This window comes from Osmerus eperlanus, chromosome 14, assembly GCF_963692335.1.
Source record: "Osmerus eperlanus chromosome 14, fOsmEpe2.1, whole genome shotgun sequence".
Classification (NCBI taxonomy): domain Eukaryota; kingdom Metazoa; phylum Chordata; class Actinopteri; order Osmeriformes; family Osmeridae; genus Osmerus; species Osmerus eperlanus.
The window spans coordinates 7,468,164-7,487,505 of record NC_085031.1 but is presented as its reverse complement, the minus strand read 5'-3'; the positions used below and the strand labels follow the sequence as shown (position 1 = coordinate 7,487,505).

Genomic DNA, 19,342 nt, shown 5'->3' with positions numbered 1-19,342 from the left:
GACTTAATGAAGGTCCTATTAAAACGAATACATCGCATTCGCACCCCATTCATGACACTACATGCACGAGGTTACGGCCTCTCTTGGCTATACTCTCTTACATTCCCAACTATATTTAAAAGGCTATGCGTTCCAGGTCAGTTTCTCCTCAAATCATGATAAACTGTAATACTTAAATTCACAGCATTCCTTGTCCTAAGGGTAAAAAAAATTACCCACCTTCACCAAACCCCTAAAATAAAGCATCTTAAAGCACATATAGAATATAGATTATTTTAGCCTACTATGCACGTGTACTTTATGGTAGCTCAAGTCATGTGTCCAGAGGTATAAAAAGCGCGTTTCTTAAAATTGCTGAAATGCTTTTTGTCCTCCGTACCGGTAGGACGACGCTCTATTCTAAAATGATGTTCATCTAGTTGTCTAAATGGACTGAGGCAGGTGAAAGTTCAAAGTTTATGTTGTCAAAACTATTCACTTCTTTCAAAACATGGCGGAGACGGAACAACACCCAGGTAACTAAGAAATATAATAGATGTGGGGCTGCAGTACTAGGTATATTGTAGCCACTGGATTTGATATTAACTAATCATTTTATGACGACTAGTCGACTGTGCTAGATAGCTATCTTAATCTAGCTAGTTTATCTTGTAGCCTACAGCAGCAGGAGGCTAGCTAGTTGGTTAGCCATTTAATTTGCGTAATTATCACGTTTAGTACAGTGGCTTCCATATCTGCCATGTAGCTTGATGTTTACGATTATCTTAAAATGAGTCAGGCTTTAGTTATAAAATTGTATTCATGTTTGGATTTTGTAATGCCTAATATTAGCAGCTGCCGTAACATGGAAGTAGCCTATCCAGCTAGCCTACTTCAATAAGATAAATACTTGACTATTATTATCAAGAAATATAACTTTATTGGCAAGTCATTCTCTTTAGTTGATGTCAATGTGTGATCGTGGATTTTCCACAGGATGGCTATACAAATATCTGATGGCTGGTCGAGTTATTGTGTGCGAGTTTGTTTATTTTTTTTGCACTTTTTTTTAACCACTATAAATTCAATATGTATTTATTGAAAATCAACTAAATAAAACATTAAATGCATTAATGCATAAATTATGAATTTTGGAGCAAGCTTTATGGAGCAGGCCCATTGTGTATGTGTCCATTATGATAGGCATGCTTATGTTTTTGAAGGATTTCTGTAAACTCCATTGTTGTTGTTTTGCATGAGTATTTTCCTTGAAGCTGCTAGATAGCTCTGTGGGATGAGGACATGCTTTAGATTGGACAATTGATTATGTATGCAATCAAAGTCTTAAATCCTACAAGATTAGCTAAACCACAGGTGGTGTGCAAGGCACCACATGAAATTGACTGAAATATTAGAAAACTATTCACTTTCAGAGAGAAGAGCATGTAGCTTAAGAATCTTCTATGATTTTGTCTCCTGCTACTTGAGGATCCTCCCCTGAAGATGACCTGGTCCCAGTCCTGAGCAATCTTACCTTCATGGTGCCAAAGAAAGAAATCAGCATGGTTCCGGACATGGGGAAATGGAAACGCTCACAGGTAGCTCACACAAACAGCATAGCATGTTGTTTTGGCCTACAGTAGCTTCAACCTCTTATTAGATTAAATCATTTTAAGACTAAACCAACCCCAACATTTTTACATAATTACTTCTTATTTGCTCCAAAGGCGTATGCTGACTACATGGGATTCATTTTGACGATGAATGAGGGAGTGAAGGGGAAGAAGCTAACATGTGAATACAAAGTGTCTGAGGTAGGTATGTGCAAACTGCTTGTCTTGTCAAGCACAATTAAAGTTGGCAATCTGGTGGTCGAGGATCTGGGTGTAAACACATGGGCAAACTTAGACTCTCTTGTACCCAAAGTATAACAAATGCATTAAGTTCCTACTGAACATTAATATAGAGAGTTCTTGTAAATATATGTGTACGTTTATATTGAAATGCAAATTAAATAATGGATTAATGCACAAAAGCAAATGCTTTCTGTGTTTTTACTAGATACTATGCAGTGTAAGTTGATGATGTACAACCACAATTCTTAGCAACAACTCTACACTGATACATTAGAAAATGTGCTAACTATCAAAACAACAGATCCAGTGCTGTGATACTTGGGCTCCTAATGATCCTCAGTTACTTTATGGAGAGCATTGAGTGACTCCTCTGTTGATCATAATGTGTAGGAATCTTTTGGTTTATGTGGGCTAGGTTGATACATTTTTGCTTCATTGCAATGCCGAAACTTTGTGGTAGATGTTGTGTCACTGACATAAGTGGATTACATAGGCAGGAGAATGTCCTTGTGAGCTATGGGAAACGGGATCTAACGCTGGGCTGATAGGATCCGTACAGGTTAGCTATGTGCAGCCGGGCCAGCATGGCACCCACACCTTGACAGATATTTGGCAAGAACCTTTAGTTTTTCTGTGTATTTTTTTTAACAGGCTAAAATTCTGCCACATTATAAACAAAAAATGATCTCTTCTCATTATCTGAGCTTTTCCAAATATGGTATCCTGCTTTAGATACATCATTCCACACGCATGCACACACACACACACACATGCAGAAACATGTAATAACACACATACAGACAGACACATGCAGTCTGCCTTGCTCTGGAGACTGCTAATGAATTATGGAATATTTTGTTCAGGGGGAGGGTAGGGCAATATCTACAGCCATAGCAACACTGTCACTCAGGGTGTGAAAGATGGGTGCCGCCCTTTCTGTCTAATGGGTCCCTGGAGGCAAAGAAGGAGAGAGATGGAGAGAGAGAAAATAGATGAAGCTGAGAATGAATGGCAAAAGAGGAAAAATAGTGCTTCATGTTAAAGCCCAATTGCCAATTGCAAAGCAATAACATGTTTTTCACAATTTGTTTAGAGAAATGTTTGTGTGCTAATTCACAGTTGGTTTTTATACTTTACTATTTTGAATAGGTTGTCATTGTAAATGATAAATAGTTCTTAAGAGACTCATGCTAATAATAATAAGGGTGAAGCATTCTATTTCAGACGATAGAGAAGTTACTGGGTCTGTTGAACACACTAGACCGCTGGATTGATGAGACCCCCCCCGTAGACCAGCCTTCACGTTTTGGCAACAAAGCCTACAGGACCTGGTATGCCAAGCTGGACCAGGTTTGTACATACACATGCACTAACACATGCTTTAGAGGTGAAAAAAAAGTTAGAACTTAAGATATGATGTGTGCGTAGGAGGCAGAGACACTGGTTGCAGAAGTGATCCCGGCAGACAAGAGTGCAGCAATTCCAGAGATAGCTGTGTATCTGAAGGAGGCTGTGGGCAACTCCATTAGAATAGACTACGGAACAGGTAATCACACATGTAGTCTCCCCACATTTTGATGCGAGAGACATTGCACACAAAACCCCCTTTTCACCTTTTTAGTAGTTGTCAGTTGTTTTAAATGTAATGGGTACTTAAGTAGAAGATAACTGACTGAGGGGGTGGGGGGTTTGTGTTGTCAGGTCATGAAGCAGCCTTTGCCACCTTCCTTTGCTGTCTCTGCAAAATAGGAGTTCTCAGGGTAGACGACCAGTTGGCCATCGTTTTTAAGGTGTTCGAGAGGTAGGGTGTGCTCTTGTTTCAAAGAAACAATGTTCTATGTGTGTGAACCAACTAAAAATGCCAATTAATTTAAAAATCAGCACCTGTCATTGCTAATTCAGCAGTGTTGTATCCATCTCACCTGGTCAGGTATCTGGCAGTTATGCGAAAGCTTCAGCACTATTACAGAATGGAGCCTGCCGGCAGCCAAGGCGTTTGGGGGCTAGACGATTTCCAATTTCTCCCCTTTATATGGGGTAGTTCCCAGTTCGTAGGTAAGAACCCTATCCTGACACCATTTTGTAAATTTTTCTCACTTGTCCTGCTTAAAAACTCTTAGAATGTATCCTTCTTGAGGTTAAGTCACTATGAGAAAATCACTGATTCATAACTGTCCGCATTGAATAGCTTCTTTTTATCCATGTAATCCTTTGAGATGTCAGGGCTTAACATACGAGCTAAATTGACCTTCTACTTGTCCAAGTACCTTGTCCATACAATATACATTGCAGTCATGGTTTGATTAGGGTTATGAAAACTGAATGTGGAAAGTTCAATGAAAAATCTCAAATTAAATGATGGTTCCTAAATTAAATAGGAAATAAATCATATTTTTATCATACTTGTGAAGGGATAGGAGGACACCCAGTGGTGTAAACGAGTAAGTACATGCAATTCTCCTTTCTCTCTCCACCCTTTGTCCCAGATCACCCTACACTTGAACCAAGGCACTTTGTAGACGAGAAAGTGGTGAACGAGAATTACAAGGACTACATGTTTCTGGAGTGCATTAAATTCATAAATGAGGTGAGTAGGAAAATGTCTCACAAGGATCACACATGTCAAAGGAATGAAAATAAAATGAGGATGAAGGCCAAAGCAAAAACGAGGGGGGGGACAGGCTTTTATGTAGGACAGATTTTCTTGTTCTGGAGTAAGACCCTTAAGCACACACTAAGGAAAAGGTTGTGTGTTTCTATATAACTTTACATGAGTTAGCTAGCTGGGATACTTGACCAAAGAAGGAGTGGGAATTTATTAAAAAAAATAAAAATAATGGAGGGTTGGGGTAAAAGATGGAGGGGAGTAAAGAGGGGGAGGAGGCAGCAGCAATGTCATGTCTCCCACCCTCCCGAACCTTTCACCTTACTTCTTCCCCACCCACCCACCCACCTCCCTCCTCCCCACCGACCCACCTCCCTCCTCCCCACCGACCCACCTCCCTCCTCCCCACCCACCTCCCTCCTCCCCACTCACCTCCCTCCTCCCCACCCACCTCCCTCCTCCCCATCCACCTCCCTCCTCCCCACCCACCTCCCTCCTCCCCATCCACCTCCCTCCTCCCCACTCACCTCCCTCCTCCCCATCCACCTCCTTCCCAACAACAGGCTACGTTAAGAGAAGATGCTACAGCTGCATAGAGGGGCCTTTCTCTCTCTCTCTCTCTCTCTCTCTCTCTCTCTCTCTCTCTCTCTCTCTCTCTCTCTCTCTCTCTCTCTCTCTCTCTCTCTGTCTGGTGGGCCCTCTCTTTGTTTCCTGATACCAGGACTCGTTCTGTGTTTGTCAGCCTCTCACAATCTGTCTGTTGTATGGATCTCTTTTAGTGTGTTTGAGTCTTATTTGTCTCACTGCTCTTTTTTTCTATTTCACTCTGTCTGCCTTTCCCTCTCTCTATGTTGTGTCAGACTGTCTCGGTTCTCCCGGTCCCTCCACCCCCCCGCCCCCCCTCCCCTCTCTGGCTCAGTTTCCTGTAGCAGAGGAAGGAAAGAAGGGGTGGAGAAAGGAAAGACGGGGAAATAGAGGAAACTGCATAAAATAAGAGAGAAGTGGTTTAGGGCCCCTGACTCAACTGAAGATCATTTTTCTCAATTTTAATGTCACTCCTTCCTTTTCTCTACTTCTGCTTATGCTTTTGTGTGAACCTGGAAAATACCATAGTTGTCACTTTTTGGTGTGTTTGTGTCTCTTGACCTTGCCAGCTCCTTTATTTGTATGTGTATGCCCTCAGCACATTCCATTCCTTTTCCATGCTCTCCCATGCACACAGACACTCAAATGGGTACTTGCTCTGTTTTACACTCATGCTCACACATTGTGTGTGTGTGTGCGTGCGTGTGTGTGGAGTCCTAAGCTCACATGAGTCACTTCCTTCCCCACATACTGTTGTGAATCACTCCTTCCCCAAGGGACCCTCCTTCAACCCCACCCCCATCCCCCTCTCCCTCCCTCCCATCTCTCTCTTCTCCCCTCCCCCCTTCCTTCCTCGCATGAGGCCATAGCAAATGGTGTAGTCTAAGAGGGGGGTTGGTGGATGGAGGCCTGAGGGAAGCCAGAGACTAACTTGGGGTTCCTGCCCAGGTCAAAAGATGCCCTCTGGGTAAGGAGGTGCTGGGAAAAGAAGGGGGGTTATGGGAAGAGTCCCTACAGATCCAGGGTATTAATTAGTTGAAATATTTCCTCATTCTTAAAATATATTGAGACACACAGCATAATATAAGGTCCTAAATAACAAATATGATTTGATTGTTGACTGAAAGGTCAAATGTCAATTTGTTGCTCCTCCTACTTTTGTCTCTACTTCATTATTTTAATCCATTCACAAGTCTATTGTGTGCTGAATTTAACAGATATATTTAAACTCCTTATATCTCATATATTTCCCTTCCCCTCTCCTATTTCAACCCTGCCTTCCCTACCCCCATCATTGTCCTGGCCCTCTTTCTTTCTCCCCGTGTCTCTCTCTGTCTCTTTCTTTCATCCTCTTTCTGTAGATGAAGACAGGTCCGTTTGCCGAGCACTCCAACCAGTTGTGGAACATCAGCGCTGTTCCCAATTGGTCCAAAGTCAACCAGGGTTTGATCCGAATGTACAAAGCAGAGGTAGGATACATGTACACTCTTATAGGCATATTCAGCACATTAACATCAACATATTTTAAAATCTCAACCAGAGATTTAATTGTCTTCTTATTCCTCTCCAACCTACTCTTAAAATATATACATACATATTTTCCTCAAACACTGGCCAAATACTCGCTCAGTCAGATTGATTGTCCAAAAATCAAGGTTTTAAGTTGGTTCTATTGTACCACAGTGACACCTGTGCTAATAATTGAGGAACACATTCAAAGAGAACCTACATTTCAGTCATTACTTTTGTTCATTTTGTGGATGAGCAAATCTGTTTGTTGTGTAAGCATCTGGGTTCTGTAGTTTTAAGGTTTTAATTTTAATATTTTAGCCACACCTTGCTTCGCTGTACACTTTAAAAGGAGTGATTTTATCACGCCTTCCAATTTGAGAGGGAGTGTGACAATAAAGGGTTAACTTGAGAGGAAAGAACTGTGTGTGTGTGTGTGTGTGTGCGTGTGGGCCCCACCCCCTTCTCCTGCCTGTGAGCCCACATCCTGTGTTTTCGAGTGCAGCCTGTGACTCTTCCCAGAGCTGAGGGGCCAAACTGTCTGCCTTCACCCCCCCCCCCCACCTCCCCCGCACCCTCCGCCCATACACTATCCACTCTCACCCCCCCACCTCCCCCGCACCCTCCGCCCATACACTATCCACTCTCACCCCCACCCCTCCCCCCTCTCCTTCCAAGCCTGGAGCAGCCATCAGCAGGCTCGCATTCCACTCTCCCTCCCCCGGCCCCACACACACAGGGAACAGGCTCCTCTCTCTTCTCAGCCTCTTTCCCTCTACTTCTGTGGCTTTCAATCTATATTTTGCTTTCACTGTAGGTCTATTCTCTTTCCGAATCTCTCCGTTTCCCTCATTATGCTTCTCTCAGAAATTACCCTTACTTTCTTTTTTGTCCTCTTTCTCTCTTTGTATTTCCATCTTTTTCCTTGTCTCTGTTTGTCACTCTCTCAACCTCAGCTAGTCTCTTTCCCTATTTGCTGGCGCTCAAAAACCAAACATTCAGCTCAGAACAGTTAAGTAACACCAAGTGACTTTCTAAAAAACATTATTTATGAGCCATTTATGAAACAGATGAGTAATGAAGACGCCCCTGTGTGAGGTGTTCAAGTTAAAATAGTAGTCTTTATTATCCTTCCACTCCTGAACTTCATACACGTACTGTATCGCAGTGTGTAGGATTCAAAACCATTTACTAATGATTTAAAACTATCCACAAGCCACTTTAAATGGTTGGTTAATGAAATAATATGTATATCCAGGTGTATACTGGGTAGTTATGTTACCTATAATTGAATTTTGCTCATGATGCTTTGGGAGTTGTTGTTTGAAGTTTACAAAGTAGAGTAAATAGATGTTATATACTTTCAAACATTAGAGAACAAATTGACACTTTCTGCCATGTAAAAGTAATTAGCATAATCTCTTCGTCAGGCTAGTATTTCATCCTGTTTCAGTTCGTCGTCCTGAAAATGATACTGATGTTCAATTAATTACCTAAATTAATAGCAAGGACCATTTTACTGATCTTTGATTAGACTTGTTTAAATATTTACACTGTATTTACCCCCATCCCTTTTATAGGTACTACTTCACCCAAACTTGTTTAAGTGTTTTACTTTTGAATGGTGAAGGCTCCAGTTCTGGCATTTATTTTGGTATTAGATTGGCACATCCAGAGAATAGCTAACCCAATCACATGAGAAGAGAAATGAAAGAAGTTTGAGGTAGTATCTACTCAAGTTGGGAACCCTGGGGTTGTTCAAGGTAGGAACCCTCAGAACACAAATAAGACCAAATGTAAGAATTTGGAGGTGTACTGTTGTCTCAGGTAACTAAGCTTCCAGCTAACCCTAAAACACTGTTTTCCATGTTAGAAATACACTTATTGAGCTTTATCACGGTTTACAAACAGCATTTATGTGTTTACAATCTGTTCCATCATTAAGTGCATCATTCTTATGTCGTAGGTGTATTATCAAGTTTGTATTCGCAAATATCCTACTCTGTTGAAAACCTTGGTGTTCTTCACACACAGTCATATCAATGTTGGGCTGAGCTTAACCAACTATTTTGAAAGCTAAGTTTAACACTAACAGCTATCATGCAAATTTTGAAATAATTTGGATCATTTCAGATTTATTGTCTTAAAATTGCCACATTATACTACTTTTTGTGTGAATTACATTTGGTAGTCCTCAAATATGATCATTAATATTACATCAGAGAGTAAGAAATTACGCTCACTTTCTCTAGAGCAGCAGGACTTACTCTGGCTCATTTAATATTAAAACATACATTCTATACCAACATTTCATATGGGTTTCAGTTATATACTAGTCTCATGCAATACCTGTGCAGGAAAGTGGCCACAGTTTCACATAAGATGTTTCACAGAACATGTCATTGACTTTGACTTAAGTAATTGAATTTGATGTTGAAAATAAGGTGGGAACTCTGCAAAAGGCACATTCATAAATGTAGTTTTACCACTACACAAGTAAACCAGTTTGCATGCCGTGGTGGAAATGTAGTGTTTGCTTAGACAGTAGAGCACTTCAAGAGTTAAGGTGAACCACCTAAAACAACAATGTTTCAAAGTGATTGTGGTATGTAACTTAGGAAATATATTTATTTTCCTTTTACCTAACAAGAATCCTTTTCTCATCACCTTTTTGTTTCCTGTCTTTTTCTCCAACTTTTCTCCTCTCTTTTCCATCTCCCTTGTCCCCCTTTCTTTACCTTCCTCGCCATGTCTAGTGCTTGGAGAAGTTCCCAGTCATTCAGCACTTCAAGTTTGGCAGCCTCCTCTCTATTCAACCTGTGAAGCCCTAATCGTGTCATTGAGAGACCTCATGTATGATGGAAAGACCAAACACCCAATCCACCACCCAACCAACAGTAGCATACAATAACCAATATTAGGTGTCTCTTTACACGTCTTATGTTCCACACAATTGTAATTAATGCCACCCATCATTCATAGTTAGGCTTCTAGATGATACATTTCCCACTGAATGTTGCAACTGCCAGAAATGATTTGTTTTGTTGTGTGTGCATATGGTCCAAAAAGTTGTAAATTACTAAACATTGCAATACTGAGCATAAATAAGTCTCTATTTATTTGAAAACATACTTAAATTGGATGGTCCTTGGTACATGGCACACAGCAGGAAGCAAAGTGCTTGTGCTTAGTGTAACTAGAAAGATACGTTTTACTCTTAGTTATTAAGAGATTCAGCATTTAAAAGAATTCTGAATTGTTTTCATATTTCAGCAGTGTGGTTTTGTTTGAACAATCCAGATTTTTCCATCTTGTTTTGGTCAATTGTATGTGCAGTTTTGTTGCAAATGTCTCACTGTCATTGTTGCCTTTCCACAGAATGTAAGTCATATTACTCATTTTTTAACGTTTGCTGTTGGAATGTTCTTTCACAGAAATTGCTTTGATTTTGAGCATACTCTAAAAATTTCCTTAAACTGTCTTTATTTAAAAGGATGAAAACAAAAATAGTCTGTAATTGATTCTTCTTTACTAGATGGTTCTGTAAGTACTACAAAACAGGTAATAAATCGAATAAGCGTAAGTTTGTAAATACATTCAGACTTCCCATCACTTAACACTATCGAAGATTGGTTAGGCTGCTTCTTATGACTACATGGCCCTATCAAGTGAACTTGAAAAGCTCTAGACTGCCACTGCAGTTCTTCTGTAGCCTTCCCAGTAATGCTTGTGTCATCAACAATGTGTGTTTGCCAATTCAAAAGTTCACATAGTGGAGATTAAATGCATAATCTTTTATAATTGTTTACTCTCAAAATATGGCTGAAGTGCCATGATTGGATTAGTTACATATAAGCAGATGTTTTCAAATCATTCAGGTGAGATGTCTCAATGAGGAAAGGATGTGTTTGTATTTACAGTAGATACCTAGAGTATATCAGTGTCCACTGAGTACACTGTATGTTTTATGAGGTGAATTAGGTTTGTTGAAACCTGCAAAAATAAGGACATTCAAATGACCACCAAAACCCTAACTTTACAGATGAACTATCGAAATTATTTAAATACACAGTTTTCATAGCTATAGGACTAGAGGTGTTGGTCTACTGTACTTCAAAAAACAGCTATTCACCACTGGTCAGGGTACTTAAGAGTCCAGCCTCCACATTAACATGTCATAAAGTGCTTTAAAGTGCTTTTTAAAATGGAAAACATGGGACCTCATAATTCCCATTAACACGATAGTGGTCACTCATTCTTTATCTCAGTGTGGTTATTCATATCAATACTTAAATTGTGCTCTTTCTATCCATATTTCAGCTACTGTTGTGTTGGCTAACTACATGCAGTATCCCAACCTAAACCTGGCATTAACCTTGTCTTGAAGTAGGCAGTTGAAGTCACACAGTGGCACAACAAAATGTCATTGCCAATTAGCATTTTTTTTAATAAAGGGAATGATTTAGATTCATTCATGTTAACAAGGCTAACTTAAGAGACATCTTGTAAAAAGGTCTAAAGTACAATACCAAACAGCAATTCAATTAAGTAGTTACGTTCATTTATTACAACACTGCTAGCAAACCGCCTGAGCACAACATCATGATTTTTAAATCATCAGTTCTAGCAGTTCTCAGTATGCTATTTATGTATCCTCTCCATTCATACTAGTATGGTAAACAAATTACTTAGTCAGGACACTCTTTAGCCAAGGGTGAATTGAAAATGTTATTCATATAAAGTTAAACATATAGGAACAGAATTACTTAGTATAGGGTGTGTGTGTGTATACAATTATTATTGTTGTTGCTATTAATGTTATTTATTTGGGACATTGTTGTTGTTGGGTGCATGCATCTGAAAACCTTTGGGGCCCCTGAAATGCGTAGTTAATGGTTTGCTGAGTAATGCGAAAGGAGATTGTGGTATATTCGGTCTCTGCACCATTCTACAAATCAAAACGTTGTTCTTTTTCACACCACGTGGAGGAGCTCGCTCTACGCTACGAAACGAACGAAACCAACTGTTCATAACAGTTTTACTGTGGGAGTGCGCTGCTGCAGGTTTATTTAGGCTAGAATAATTTCAAAAAATATTTTCCGCGCAAATTGTATGACAGGACTATTCGCCCATAACCTACATTTAACATATGCTAATACACAACAAAAAAACGCATTCCAGGCTGTTATGTAGCCTTTAAGGTTGAGAAAATGCACATTATTCCTTAGTACTGTAGCCTAGCCTACATGTTATTCATTTTCCAGTTAAGATAATGTTAACTAACTATAGGATATAGCCTACAACTGAAATAATCCGAAAAGTGGCACACATTTTAGTATTGTCCTAGAGACTGCGTTATTGAGATGTAGACTAAGCTTCGTCAAATATGGAGAAACGATGAAAATAGTCACGAGAACTGAAGAGACGTAGCAGTATGATGTTGGACGTAGCCTACTGCGGTATCTCATTGAAAGGAGTCGAAAGGTCTCTGGTTGGAATAAAAACGAATGAGACAGAGGAGGAGGGGTGGGAAACGGGGTGGGTGAGAGGGAGGAGGGGGTGGGATGGCGGGGGTGGGGGATGAGGGCAGCGGAGCCGAGGTCATCCCGAGGTGCCGCTACACAGGCTCTCTAAAGCCTTCATTCATTGATTTTGAAGAACACCACCAAGTGGCATGTAGCAGAGATAACACGACTGCAAGTTTTGGGTAAAAAAAGATATCTGGCAAAAAGGCGGGCTGCTTCCGCAAAGCTCACAGCAGATTCACAACCCGCGAGAGTATGGGATTTAGACTAACCAAACGTTTTTAAGCGTTTTGAAAGCTTTTCTGCGGTCAATAAAGATGCAAATGTATCGAGATACTGAGAATAAACGTGGAATTAGTTGATATTGCTATAAAACAAAACAGTTTTGACATAGGCCTATCACTCAATGTAAAAAATATAGCTTACAGGATGTCTTGCATATTTAAACATTAGCCTAGGCCTACAATGCATCATTGTCATTTATTCAAGTTGTATATGTAGTAATGTTTTAATATACGCTATCATGATTTAAAGTGTACACTATCTATTGTGTAGGCCGAGTCCAACGGTAAATTTCGGTAAAACAGTCTCCCAATTATAACCTTAATATTCTCACGTGTTTGTCACATTATGAAAAGACCAAGATGTGTGTAGGCTAAGGTCTCAAGTGAGTGGCAATACAAGAAACAAGACAGAATAATTTTCATTTTTTATTAAGATTATAAATTTTTAACAAATATGTTCTAAAACAGTTTTACCCGGTGATATACAATTTAATATGCACAAAAATACAAGAATACCAACCAAATATGGAGAGAACGCCTGAAAACGTTATTTCAGTACACATAGTGCTTATATAATGTGTGGGTGTATGGCTAAATTATGATTTTGCCTTTTTAAAACAAAAGGTCTAAGATTTTTAGAAAATTAAACAAAACTCACAAAACCAAGTAATGTTGGCATCATGAATTACTGTAAAGGCTCGGTCAAACTTTGTGAAAGATTAAGGGGGAGGGGTTATGCTCAACAGACCAAAACTGTCAAAAAATACCTGGATTGATTCGATTCCTCGTGCATTCTGGGAGTTGGAGTAATTCATGGTTCCAATTCTGGCTTGATAGAAGTTGGGCCAATTGAGATGGCTCATAGTTGATGTACCCATCCCTCGTGAGCTTTAAGATTCATATTTAGGTCTGAACATTGATTGCTCTAAACTTGGGCTATGATCAAAACATGCCATAGGTCCTGCTTGTAAAGGCTTTATTCAATGCTCATCCCAAGACACACAATATACGATATGTTGGCTAATAGCCTATGTTATGAAGCCAAGCCTTACATACATGTGCTTTGTTGTTTACAGAACACACTATTTAGCTAAGCCATCGTAATGGACACATTTTTAGACTGTGTAGAGGGCAATAGCATAATATTGGGTCTTCGTTGTATAGTGTCTCAAAGTATTGTGTTTACACTTTTTAAATGAGAGCAATTCTTGAACATAATATGCGAAAGAGACATTCAACCACTTTGAATGTTTGCAACAACAGCTAGCAGTAGTATGCGTTGGGTTTAAGGCAACGAAATGTACTTCGTTTGATAAAATTCACAATGTGTATGTCGACATTTTCGGTTTAAAAGGAAAGCCTGCACATCACATGTGGTAGCCTACAACCTTTCTCTCTCCCTCCCCGTAAAAAACGAAACCCAACAAATAAAAACTGGTCAATGTTTAAATAGCAGGTTTGTGTAAAAATAAAGTCGATTTGATTTAGACTTTGTACAATTATCATAAAGTGTTTGATTCTAGCTTACCATGGAGTCAAAAAGCTACGATAGCTCTTGTCCATGCCCCGAGGCTCGCTAGGGCTTGTTTGCTACAGAATTGTCCGTTTAAGGCTTGCTCAAAGTCCGCCTGTCTGCTCACTAGCCCTGAAAACCCCGAGCCAAAGATCGAGATCAGATTGGAAATGTTGGACGGGTCCAAGTGTTCCGAATTTGCATATGAACAGTCCTCGAATTTTGCTCTTTTACATGGTGTAAAATCCGGAATCTCCTCGATATCTGAAAGATAATAACCGAAGTCAACCTTGCGTTTCTTTGATGGGGTCTGTGCGCCCTGGCAGCACTGTTGGAGCGACGCGCAGCAGTCCTGATGAAGGTACCCATTCTCTACCGTAGTCACTACGTGTGTGTCCAAATCCAGCACTGTCGTTTTGTTGCAGTGCATGTTATTCACCGGAGAAAAGTCACAATTCGATACAGGGAAAGCCTCGGCACAACAGCTTCGGTAGAACGAAGGCTCTGTTTCCTTGCAGACCTCCTCGCTTTGGAGTGAGAGAGTGTGCGCCGCTGACTGCACTGCTGCTAGGTGGCACACAGGCGGTAGCGCGCCGCAGAGACTCGCCGGTTCGCTCGCTCCGACGTTGCCGCAGCAATCCCCACTCTGCTCCTCACAGTCTTCGGGCAAGTCGAGGGGGTTTAACTCCTGGATCTCGTTGCAGACGGTCATCACCTCCTCGTACTGTTGCATTCTGTAGATCTCCGCGTACTTTTCGTTCATGTAGACCTGCCTTGCGTTCCTCAACACATAGGAGACCAGGAGGTTTTTGTGCAGCTTGATTCCTCCTCTCTGCGTCCTGGAGTTGTGGATTTTTCGTAAAGAAATCGAAATTAGACTCTGTGCATCCACTGCACACTCCATAGTGTTGATCATTGTAATTATTTAGTCGTTTCCCCCTCCTCTCCTTTGAAGAAAACCGACTTTATCTCAGTGGAAGTCACGATATTTCGTTCGGGGGCGAAGGCTTAAGTCAGTTCTGTGGAGAAACATTGAACACGCTGTCCGCTACACTCTCTGTGTGAGCAAGCAATCATTTGCTACGAACGCTTAGCCAGAGTATATATATTTCGAGAATGAGTCTGCCCACCTCGACTTCTGCCAATGAGCGCCCGGGTTTGCTGTTGATTGACATGCAAAGTCCGCCTTCAGGTGTCGTTCAGAGCGAATCAGAGTAAGGCGGTTGTTCTGTGCTATTCAAATTCCAAATCGACTTTATCAAGCTGGAATAAGATGCACTAAACAGTGTCAGGTCAAACTGTGGTGTATGTGTCAAACGTATAAACTTAAATCAAACTAATGTTTTGTACAAAAAAGATTAAACAAAAAGAAAACATCTAAAATTCAAAGTAGTAAATGAGAATGGGGGGGGGGGTCCATCCAGTGATTTTATTTATTTATTTATAATTCCTTGTGTATGTTAATCCTACACAAATCCATTATTACATTGTTATATAATTACTTTATTGATCAAACATATTCATACTCAAAAATATATGTTCTGCTTCTGTAATGCTCACAATATGTTTGTTAAGTTGATCATATACAATATACAGTATAAGATGATATAAAGCATGATATAATTATACTGTTATTTCAAGAACTGTTAGACATTTGGAGCTCTTCATTTTTTTGGACAGGATCAAGACGTTGAAGTGACCTTATCTCAGCTATGTTTTACCTATAAAACAACTATTTATTATCCAAGTCCATATGCAAATCACCATACCTAAGAAATCAGCTCTTGTTTTTCAGACTTGTGGTCATTGACAATTACAATCTAAAAGTCAGATGTACATCAGATGTCAGATGTACATGTTCGTTTAGCTTTTATCCAAAGTGAAAAGCAAATAGTGGAACATAGAAAATACATCAGAAGATCAAGAGTCAGAAGTGCATAGTTTAGTTGTTGTTGTTTAGTGTTGTTGAAACCAAGAAATTAAGCCATTATGTAATAGCGTTAATCAACAATAAATGCCTTCTGAAACTCTGAAACCTATATGGAGGAATCAATGGGATCTATATTCAAGTCCATATGTATTGGCCATCTAGATAAACATGACCAATTACAAAACAGGCTGTGACATCCGATTTTAGTGGGGGAATAAATATGAAGTGTCCCATTTGTCCTCAATAAACATGGTAAAGGCAAAAGGAACCCAGAAATAACATGAGACAAAAGGTTGTTTACCTTCACAAATTAGACAGTCAATTCAAATATAATTACTTTCTGGAATATAAATATAACACCTGGCTGGAAATCGAACTTATTTGGTAATAATGAATACATTTAAAATAGCTGGGGTGTGATGAACCTGCCTGTAATAGGAAGCATTTGTGTTCTACTTCCATGCATGGTGATGAGGTTTGTGGCAAAAGAAATGTTCAAGGATCAGAGTTGGATCATTGTTAAAGTTAGTTACATTTAGGGGTCACCAATTCTTCAAAACAATAAAAGACACCTCCATAACAAGTAATTTGGAAGTGTTTCAAGGAGAAAGCCAAATGTAAGTACCTGGAGTTTCATAAATGTTATTGGAACCTCAATTGGGACTAGATTCTATTGTCTGATTAAACTAAAATGACGTTTTTTGACAACAAACGCAGATGTTGCCGCCCTATTTAACGTCCAAAAGTCTTTGTAACTTTGTTAGACTACATGGCAACAAAGTCCATCAAGCACCAGGAGACATTAAGTCAAAACCTGTTTGCCTTAGCTGGCACTAAGTGGTCATTGGATCTTCAGACAGCAAAGAGATTCAAAACATATCTCCAAATCCATAGCATCAAGCTTTTGCATTTGCTATCATAGTCCCCTGATCTAAATCCCATTTAAAACCTGAGGGGTGAGCTGAAGAGGCCACATGCAAGCACCAATGACTCCAAGGTGAGAGAGTTGCTGTGTGAAGGAATGTTCTCAGATTATTTCCTGTTATGTTCTCCCACCTCATCAAAAATAATAGGAGACACTCAGATATGTTAACTTGGGAAATAGAGGGTGCACAAAGTAATAAATGCAGGGCTGCCAATATTAGGGACATATTATAGGGTTGATTTAGAAATAAATCAAGATAAAAAAAGAACTCAAAAGTTAGATCCTGTGTGGTCATTTTAATGGCTTTAACTTAAAATGCTTTATTTGTAAATCCTAATTAATTAAAAGTGAGTAGGTAAGGATTGCAGGAAATTGTTATGGGATCTTCAAGCATGTTGCGTAGGGTGGCAAACAATCTTTTTTGAAACTTTATGAATTTTGGGTACATACACACAGGCACACAAATAGACACATTTCCATATAGCCACAAACATAAACACATACCACATCGACTTGCTACTTGTATCCCTCCTCTACACCTCAGCTTGAAAATCCTTGAAGGGGAATGATGGGGGAATCATGCAGATACAGCACATCTAAAGCTGCACAGCTATTCCAGCGCTGTCTCAGATCTGCTCCTCTCTACCCCTCTCTGGTTCTATCTCTCCTTCCACACACACACATACATGCACCTTTCCAATACCCCCACCACCACCCCTCTGTCTGTCTGTCTCTCTCTCAAACATACGCACACTTTCACTCTCCCTTAGATAGAGGAGAACTGCCACTGCATCTTAACAATACCTGGGAACGGAGGGCCCTTCTCTTAGCTATGCATTGAGAGGGAAGAAATCAATAACCGCATGTGTAACTAAGGCAGACTACCGAACTGGAATAGTGATAAGCCCCTCTTTTTCTTTACACACAGGTGGATATTGTGTATTGTGTAAGTGTCTGTCTGTCTCTGTGTGAGAGAGATATCTGATTATGTGAATCTGTGCAGCTTGTGGATGTGTCTGCCATTTGGGTATTTTTAGCATGCAGGCATGTCCAGGTGTGTGTGTTGCAGATACATTTATTCCACTCATCATGAAACATTCTGTGGTATCTTTGAGATGAAGCCTTCTCTGTGGACCCCTTAGTGTCCATGGTGTATCTCTATGTTGTACATACTTTTGTTTTAATCAGGGATCAGTCCAAAGAGTATAAAGAGCCATCATCACCTAACAGTACACCTGAGCTCTCCATGTGATTACAGCACAGTGGGTAGAAAAAGAGAATACATTGCAATTATTAGAAACCAAAAACATTTCTTATAAAATGAACTTCGTACTGGGCTTTGAAGAGCTATATTTTGGCTGTCTGATAAACTTGGTTATCTGTTGCATTACATTTTGATCAAAACAAGTACATTTTGGTCTAATAAACAAATCCACTTTGATTCTGTGAAAAACAGACACCAAACAGATTGATGTATTATAAGGTCCAATGGAACACAACTTTACTTTACTCTATTAACTGCACTTCATAATTTGTACCGTGTTTTGGTACTGATAAGCATACATGGGTTGCCATTGATTGCATCATTAATTTCATTACTAAATGATGTCTCATATAAAATGTTTTTAAGCAATTATATATTCTGTTTTTCCTGTTACATCTCCGACAAACCAATAGTTCCAGAACATCTCTTAAGGGCACATTACACAGCTGATTATGCTACTCTGTTAATGCAACCATCATGCAACCATATCCACTTATTCCACTCATTATGAGAGATGTCAGACCTAATACATACAACACAGCATCATAAAGCATAGCCTAAATGAAAATTATCATGTGGCAAAAAATCTGATTCAAATGTTATCTATCTACACATACATACCTGTAGTTTTATTGCCCTATCCTTCCTTTTGGAATCATGTGTTTGTTTTGGTATTTTCACTTTTAAAATGAACTTCCGGCTAATTATGTCCATGCGTTTTTATGCATTGTTCAGTTATTGTTTACAAATTCAAGTAGGCCTAACCAATTATAAACTGTTTAGATAAACAACTGTAAACAAGTCTATATGTTACTGCTTATAATCTTATAGGCTAATTTGTGACCCCGGCCATGAATTCTAAATCTTAAAATGTTTTGTGGAGCGCACCATTAACAGGATTTCTGACCACGCATTTTTTTTCCCGTCATATAGGCTAAGCCCAAATTGGAGTTTAGAAAACTACAGTTTCCGCTTTATGATTCAACGACAATTTAGGGAAACAGACCATGAAAGCATTGTGGGATTTGAAGTTGGGACCTGCACACGGGACATTTGCAAGCACTCGGTTGCAGCAGGACTTGTAGCCTAGGTAAAATATCAAGGCGGAGCGTTCAGTGCTAGACAGGCACATGCTTTCTGAACTTAAAGGCAATGTAATCAGCTAAAACGTAAATCGCCCGTTGCCAGTTCAGAGAGCCATTTGCCTCCATCATTCCTGGACACTTTGAACCGAAAACAATCCGCAGGGCGAAATTCTTTAGCAAAGAAGAAGCACGTTTGTATTCGATCAGCACGTCTGTGAAGCCTATTTGAATATATCTGGATAGATGAAAGAACAATTAACCTACTTTATTTACCCGAATAAT

General features: G+C 39.7%; 2 protein-coding genes across 2 annotated transcripts; one reads left to right on the top strand and one right to left on the bottom strand.

The window, feature by feature from the left end:
- Window positions 1-380: 380 nt before the first annotated feature.
- ptpa (protein phosphatase 2 phosphatase activator) lies at window positions 381-10,115 on the top strand. Its single transcript, XM_062478020.1, has 10 exons — window positions 381-515; window positions 1,468-1,577; window positions 1,707-1,793; window positions 3,060-3,185; window positions 3,264-3,381; window positions 3,537-3,636; window positions 3,766-3,890; window positions 4,322-4,422; window positions 6,387-6,494; window positions 9,291-10,115. The coding sequence occupies exons 1-10, from the start codon at window positions 491-493 to the stop codon at window positions 9,363-9,365; spliced, it is 975 nt and encodes a 324-aa protein (XP_062334004.1). The 5' UTR covers window positions 381-490; the 3' UTR covers window positions 9,366-10,115.
- Window positions 10,116-12,739: 2,624 nt separating this feature from the next.
- Window positions 12,740-14,935, bottom strand: ier5l (immediate early response 5-like). The gene has a single exon (XM_062478450.1). The coding sequence runs from the start codon at window positions 14,770-14,772 to the stop codon at window positions 13,879-13,881; it is 894 nt and encodes a 297-aa protein (XP_062334434.1). The 5' UTR covers window positions 14,773-14,935; the 3' UTR covers window positions 12,740-13,878.
- Window positions 14,936-19,342: the final 4,407 nt, after the last annotated feature.

What these genes read in the sequence shown, in the direction of transcription:
- ptpa (XM_062478020.1), top strand. Translation starts at nt 491, where the DNA reads ATGGCGGAGACGGAACAACACCCAG. An exon ending in GTGAATACAAAGTGTCTGAG is followed by an intron (nt 1,794 to 3,059) that starts GTAGGTATGTGC and finishes ATTCTATTTCAG; the next exon opens with ACGATAGAGAAGTTACTGGG. An exon ending in GTTTTTAAGGTGTTCGAGAG is followed by an intron (nt 3,637 to 3,765) that starts GTAGGGTGTGCT and finishes TCACCTGGTCAG; the next exon opens with GTATCTGGCAGTTATGCGAA.
- ier5l (XM_062478450.1), bottom strand. Translation starts at nt 14,772, where the DNA reads ATGATCAACACTATGGAGTGTGCAGTGGATGCACAGAGTCTAATTTCG.